We start from the raw sequence: 7,742 nt of genomic DNA on the forward strand, positions 1-7,742 counted from the left end.
AGAGATCTGTTCTCCTGATAAGAGTTGTCCTACCTTGGGAAGAGGGACTATAACCCGATTTGTCCAGTTACTTAGTGGCGTCCGGGTGAAATGAGCCCAATAAATGTCTCTGTCATGCATAATTAATTGTGTTGTTACAATGAACCGTACAAAATCCATCTTCATTTGATTAGAGGTTTTCTGAAGGCACTGAAGTGCATGATGGTCTACTTTGTGTCCATCTCACCTCAGTCTGTATATGACTGGACGGAGGGCTGTAGCTCTAGAATGCAGATGACAGCTTTTATTTCAGAATGTAAAAGGGATTTTGTGGTGTTAGGGTGGCATATACATATATGCATGCCAGCTCTTACCAATGCCATCAAGTATGTCTCTATTATGAATCATGAAGAAATTCTTCCCCAAGAAACAATAATTACACAAAATAGTTTAATCATAAAATAGATTGCCTTTAATTCTTGAATATATATATTTTTAAATATCTCTATCTATCCACCTGTATGTATATAATCATCTGTCCACTGAAGATATTGGCAGAAGTACTTGGTGCATCACTTTTGTCTACTTTAAATGTTGTCATATAAAAACATTATAACATAAAAGATGATAGTATTTAGATATTATAGCATATAGAATACATCACATTCTGAACGATTAAATGTTTTTTTATTTTTTTTTAAGCTTTCAGACATTTTTATTTTAAATCATTTTTCAAAAGACTAAACTGCATATGTAATTTTTTTTCTGATTAACTCCTACTCCTATATATATATAGAGAGAGAGAGAGGTGTAAATCTTAATAAAAGTTAAATTTAAGAGTAAGAAAACGTATTAATAGAAGCATCTTTGAAATCTGTACATGTAGATGGATTGTTTAAATCAGTGGCGCCCACTAGTGGTGCATCAGTTGACCAGCTGAAGGAAATCAAAGTATGATAAGAAACCAAAACCTGATTTTATTCAAAAACACACCTTATTTCAATGAGATGCATATATTCATATCTGTAAATATTTACCATTTATTTACACACAAGGAAGAGAAAAATAGTTATGCACTAAAGTAACTGCATGATTCACTATGTCTTATGGTCTTATGTGTTTATCAACCAGTCTTGAGGAAACAAGTCTTTCATAACAATATGGACAGCACATCCATGAAACCTCACCCTGACTGGTTGACAAAGGCGGGAAGAAAAGCATTGGCATAGGGGGAAAATTGAACACCATTGAAGCAGCATTACAGACTTTCCAGGACATGGCAGACCAAGTTGTACCTTTTTTTTTTTATTATCATTTTTTACGTCTATTGTCAATTTCTTCTCTCCACTGTCCACAGACAATGTGGAGATATCCAAGTTCAGTTGGCAGCTTGTGGAGGTCCCTCAGGGATGAGGGAGGTGAAGAAAGTGCTGATGAATGACCAAGCGGCCGACAGGAAGCCCGGCTGATGCGGGTCTGCGTTCATGGGATCTTCAGGACCTTCCTCCCCGCTGTCCCCCTCATCATCCTCCATTCCCTCATCCATCATACGCTCCTATAGAAAAGAAAAAAGAGATGGGTAAGTTTGTTTATTATAAATACCAATAAAACCATTGCTTCGGTTCATGAGAAAGATGTGTATTAGTTTCAATGAATTCGTTTTTGGACGATGTGTGACCATTTTAAGATTATTGGTATCAGCCAATAATTGTGAAGTATGTCAGTATTCCCCTGACAGTCTTAACAATACATAATTTTTAAAAAAATATATATATTTTTTCTACAATATACACTATTGTTCAAAAGTTTGGAGTCAGTAAGATTACTTTTTTTTTTTTTGGAAGAAATTAATACTTGAATTTAACAAGGAGGGATCAAATTGATCAAAAATGACAGTAAAGTCATTTAGAATGTTTCTAATTTCAAATAAATTAAAATAGATATATTTAAAATAAATGGTGTTATTTTGAATTTTTTTGAAAACATTTTTTGGAGTAATAACTGCTGAAAATTGAGCTTTGCATCACAGGATTACATTACGTTTTAAAATATATTAAAATTGAAAAAACATTATTTTAAATTGTATTTTTTTCTGTATTTTTGTACAAATAAATACATAAGACTAATTAAACATCAAACAGTAAATAGCGTAAAATATTCATTTGTTAATAAAAAATTGCATTATTGCATTAAATGCACATATGCTCCATCTTTAGAAAGTTTAGACAGACCAAACCCATTATCATCTCTATTTTTCACATTTTAAAATAACAGAAAAGCCATTAAAAAAAATAAATAAAAAAAGGAATTATGTATTGAGACATCAGTCAAGCGTGTCCAAACTTTTCTGTTCTGTCAGTATATCTTGCTTTCTAGATATCTCCAACAATATTGGCAAAAGTCGACTACTATAACTAACCATCTCTTGCATATCCTGATTTTGCTCAGCCTCGTCCTGAGGACCTTCTCCAGCTATTGGATTCTGTAGTTCTGCTCTAAAGGGAAACCAGCCAGCCTGGTGCCTGGAGTACACAAACAGAGACAATGAAGTGCAAATACAATGTTCAACTTCCTACAAGTCAACTTCTGCTTATCAGGAAGCTTCTATTTCGAACATGACCTACAGATAAACCAGCAGCATGGCACCGATCACCACAACGAAGCGGCCAAAGGAGGAATAGAAATAGACAATGCTGAGCAGAATGGCAGCACGTGACACTGTGTACATCCAGTCCAGCCAGTCTCGGTTGAGCTCATCGTCGTTCAACATGGCTCCTCCCTGAGCATTCATCTGGATGTTGGGGTTGGCAGGGTGGTCCTCAGGGGCAGGGTTGGGCCCCATAGGGGCTGCAGGTTCGTTAGGCAGAGCTGGCTGAGTGGCGGGGCCAGCACTGGGAGCGGGAAAGGGGGCCACGCTGGATGCCCGGGAGGCTGCCATGGCTGCATGACTGAAAGATTGTGAATGAAAGATTATAAACAAAATACTGCACAGTGCACACGGTTGAATTGTGTGAATTAAATTAATTTGAAAGTAAAAATGGTCCGTTTTAATTTCATGTTGTCTTGTATAGAACCTGTATAGAAAAAAAGCCATGCCCTATATATCCATTTGCACTACTGGTGAATAATGAAAATCTTTTAAAATGTTTTTGAAAGAAGTCTCTTATGCTCAGCAAGGCTGCATTTATTTGATCAAAACTGTAACATTGTGAAATATTATTACAATTTTAAACAACTGCTTTCTATTTTAATATACTGTAAAATGTAATTTATAAATGTGATGGCAACGCTGAATTTTCAGCAGCCATTACTCTAGTCTTCAGTGTCACATGATCCTACAGAAATTATTCTAATATGTTGATTTGGTGCTTTTTATCAATTATTATTGGTGCTAAAATATTAATAATGGTGTTCTTATTATTTTTAAGGCGTAAAAGTTTTTGCTGCTTAATATTTTTGTGGAAACAGCAGTACATTGTATGGATGCCAACATTATAAATGTCTTTCAAGCTTTGATCAATTTAATGCTTGCTATAATTGTTAAATAAAAGTATTAATTACTGTAGAAAATTCAGCTTTGCCATCACATAAATACATTTCAAAATAGAAATAGAAAACAGTAATTTTTCACAATATTACTGTTTCTACTGCATATTGGATCAAATAAATGCAGCCTTAGTAAGTCTAAAAAATTTCTTTCAAGTCTTCTTTTTACTAATAATTATTCCAAATTTTTGACCTGTAGTATATAATTATACTGATTTGCACAACTATTTTCTGAAATCTCAGCATGAAAGGCCTCAAATACATTATTCCGGGTCCTAACCTCATATTTATTAACAACTGGGCCGTAGTAACTTACTATTGCATGTAATAATGGCGAGCATACATCTGCTGCCACCAAAACATTTGCATCGGCATGTACATAGGATGGGCGGGGAAGCCAGCAGCGGGATCACCTTGCATGGAAAGAGGCATTCCTTCAGGTCTAAGCGGGAATGAAATATTCAAAATGAAACTCAAAGGCCTCAAAACTCAGATGAACATATTTTGCTTTGAGTGGGTTATTTGAGAGTGTCATTTGTGTCTTTACCTCTGCATTACACCAGTAGGGGCAGGATTGAGGCCGTGTGTTTGTGTTGGGTTCCCCCGGTACCATAGACCATCAGAGTTGGCTGAAGTTTCCTGACTAGGGGTAGAAGATGAGGAGGATGGACCAGCACTGTCTGATGTCTAGGAAGAAAAAAAGAAAGAATAATGGACATAATGTTAAGACTTTAAAAATATATTTTTTTGTGTTCAACAGAAGAAAGAAACTCATACAGGCTTGGAACAACTTGAGGGCAAGTAAATGATGACTCAATCTGCATTTTTGGGTGAACTATCCTTTTAAAGGGGTCGTATGATGTTGCTAAAAAGAACATTATTTTGTGTATTTGGTGTAATGAAATGCGTTTATGCGGTTTAAAGTTAAAAAACACATTATTTTCCACATACTGTACATACTGTACATTCCTCTATGCCCCGCCTTTCTGAAACACGTCGATTTTTACAAAGCTCATCAGTCTGAAAAGCGAGGTGTTATGCAAATCTTCCCACATCGTGACGTACACATGTGGGGGTGTGTTAGAACGAGCCGTTTAGGTAGGCGTGGTTGACTCAACTTTTTAATAAAGAATATCTCTTTGGATTTGAGACTTTTGGTCTTTGCAACTTTACAGATCTTCTTTATGCACCAAGAGCTTGTAACACTCCAAAGAGAAAGGAAAAATTAAAATCGCATCATATGACCCCTTTAACATAAACTAAGATTTATAAATGCTGTAGAAGTATTGTTCATTGTTTATGTTAACTAATGTAGTTAACTAATGAAACCCTATTGTAAAGTTTACCAACATGATAATGATCCATTTCTTTTTTTAATCTATGCACTCACTAAAGAGCTGGAATCGGTGGTGCTAACAGGGCTGCCGGAAGTGGGGGATGACGGGGGGCTTTGTGACGCACACACCAGGTGGACCATGTGGTATTCATCTTGCTGTTGGGGTTGAAGAAATTCAGTGATTAGAATCAGTACAACAAAACCTGAGCTCTGGTCAAATACTTTAAAAGAATACAATAAACAACACTTTGTTTTATTAAAAAAAGTGGTCACTATACAAGTTTTGCATCCAGTCTGTGTCATTTGTATGAATACAGACAGCATGTTACATGTCCTACCAGAGACAGTAATATACTGGACCACTGTTACGCCACAATAAAAGATGCATATCACTCTGTCCCACAGGCAGCTTTGGGGACCTCTGATCACTGTCTGGCACATCTTATACCGACCTACAGGCAGAAACTGAAATCGGCTAAACCTGTCATAAGGACTGTAAAAAGATGGACTGATGAAGTAGAGCGGGATTTACAAGCCTGCTTTGACTGCATTGATTGGAATGTTTTTTAAGCTGCTGCCACCAATCTGGACCAGCTCACAGAGACTGTAACATCATATATCAGTTTCTGTGAGGATATGTGCATCCCTACCAGGACTCATTTAACTTACAACAATGACAAACCGTGGTTCACTGCAAAACTCAGACAGCTCCGTCAGGCCAAAGAACATGCCTACAGGAATGGGGACAGAGTCCTGTTTAAACAGGCCAAAAACACACTGACATAGGAGACCAGAGTGGCTAAGAGGAACTACTCCGAAAAGCTGAGAAACCAGTTTTCTGTCAATGGCCCTGCATCAGTGTGGAAAGGACTGAAAGACATCACCAATTACAAGACACCATCCCCCAGCACTGGGGAGAATCAACAACTGGCCGAAGATTTAAATGAATTTTATTGCAGGTTTGAAAAACTCTGGGGCCGTTTACACAACGTTTTCAACCAAAAACGGGAAACTTTTTATGCATTTTGACTGTTCGTTTACACGATAACAGCGTTTTGAGGACTGAAAACCAAGCGGTGGAATGATAACAAATGATAACAATGAGCTTAGATTAATACTAAAAATGTAGCTTAGAAAATGTAAATAATGAAACATATGCATGGATGAACAGTTCACAATAAGATCAATAAGACGCATTTAGAAAATAGATAGGGTGAAATTCCATTTCATGCCGACTTTAAAACATAAATAATAATAATAAAAATAAAATTTAGGATCTATAAAGTAAAGCGGTAATTTCAACATCTCAATCAGAAACACTCAAACTGTTTGAAGCACCATCAAACTTCTCTTCAAAACATTTGACTTGTTTTTGTACGCTGCATCTGATTTGATATTTAAACAAATCAGAAAACAGGACTGTACCTTTCTTAGCACATCCCTCAACTGCAAGTGATCCTGAAGAAGCCGTCCAGAATAGACAAGTCTCTGATCCTTGGATAACTGAAAGGAGGAACATAAACATGGACTTCTTATAATTAAGCTTGTCTAAATGCAAGAAAGGTAGGGTTTGATTAGAAATGTGTTCACTGAAATCTCCTAAAATAAAAATGTCAGCATGTAAAAAAAAAAAAGAAATCTTCACTAAGTGCCAGCAAAGTATAAGGAACTAGAATCTGAACTGCACAGCTCTGCATGGGGCTCTCGGGGCAAAATACCAGCAATGCCAAACATTCCTGTAGAGCAGGTGGCATCTAGCTGCCATTTCCTGAAGTCAACAAGTAATTTCATAGGATTCTTCTAAAAACACTTTTAAATCATCATAAAAACATGTTTCAAAAGACCTAACCTTGGCTAAAACGGTAATTCTGTGATTTGCAAATAGAATGCTCTTTAAAAGCCATAAACAAACCTTTCTTGAACCCGGCCAAAGCACAGAATTATGACATACTTAACTGCTTATTATACGTCCTTACGTATGAAAATAAGCAGGCCACCCAAGATGTAGTTGAGTTTGTTACTTCATCTGAACAGATTACATCACTTGCTCACCAATGGATCCTCTGCAGTGAATGGGTGCCGTCAGAATGAGTTCAAACAGCTGATAAAAACACAATAACCCACAAGTAATCTACACAACTGACTCCAGTCCATCAATTAACATCTTGTAAAGTCAAAGCTGCATGTTTGTAATAAACAAATCCATCATTAACCTCAATCCATCAAGTTTAAACAGTCACTTCTGGACAAAATACCAGTCCATAATCCAAAAGAACACTTACTCCAGTGAAATATATATTTGTTTAGAACTGTTTTGGACTGTTTGTGCTTGTAAACGATAATTAAATAAACACGCAGCTTTTAGCTTTTCACAAAACATGGACTGTAGTTTTGTGAATTACTTGTGGATTATTGTGATGTTTTTATCTGCTGTTTGGACTCTCATTTTGATGGCACCCATTTACTGCAGAGGATCCATTGCTGAGCAAGTGATGTAATCTGTTCAGATGAAGTAACAAACTCAACTACATCTTGGATGGCCTGATGCTGGTGAGTAAATTTTCAGTATTTCTCATTTTTGAGTGAACTATTCCTTTAAAGGGGTCATATGATGCGATTTCAAGTTTTCCTTTCTCTTTGGAGTGTTACAAGCTCTTGGTGCATAAAGAAGATCTGTAAAGTTGCAAAGACTAAAGTCTCAAATCCAAAGAGATATTCTTTATAAAAGTTAAGAGTCAGCCACACCTACCTAAAACGGCTCGTTCTAACACGCCCCCACATATCTACATCACTATGTGGGAAGATTTGCATAACACCGCCCAAATGTTCACGCAAAGAAAGAAGACGTAACTTTTATCCTCGCTGTAGTATTGTTGTTGCC

The 7,742-nt window shown here is 36.5% G+C and overlaps 1 protein-coding gene across 2 annotated transcripts in view; it reads right to left on the minus strand.

Annotated features, from left to right (window-relative positions):
* Positions 1–1,285: 1,285 nt before the first annotated feature.
* The window catches only part of LOC107737813 (homocysteine-responsive endoplasmic reticulum-resident ubiquitin-like domain member 2 protein), a 9,642-nt gene continuing 3,185 nt past the window's right edge, over positions 1,286–7,742 (minus strand). For both annotated transcript variants that reach the window (XM_016549436.1, XM_016549435.1), the window contains 7 exons: positions 6,287–6,364; positions 4,916–5,017; positions 4,073–4,212; positions 3,842–3,967; positions 2,604–2,927; positions 2,399–2,501; positions 1,286–1,534 (listed from right to left, as the gene is read on the minus strand). In XM_016549436.1, the coding sequence (XP_016404922.1) occupies positions 1,358–1,534; positions 2,399–2,501; positions 2,604–2,927; positions 3,842–3,967; positions 4,073–4,212; positions 4,916–5,017; positions 6,287–6,364 (1,050 nt within the window). In that variant the 3' untranslated portion in view covers positions 1,286–1,357. The remainder of the gene's footprint in view (positions 1,535–2,398; positions 2,502–2,603; positions 2,928–3,841; positions 3,968–4,072; positions 4,213–4,915; positions 5,018–6,286; positions 6,365–7,742) is intronic.

The sequence above is a fragment of the Sinocyclocheilus rhinocerous genome, unplaced genomic scaffold, assembly GCF_001515625.1.
Source record: "Sinocyclocheilus rhinocerous isolate Xijiao unplaced genomic scaffold, SAMN03320098_v1.1 scaffold1876, whole genome shotgun sequence".
Lineage (NCBI taxonomy): Eukaryota > Metazoa > Chordata > Actinopteri > Cypriniformes > Cyprinidae > Sinocyclocheilus > Sinocyclocheilus rhinocerous.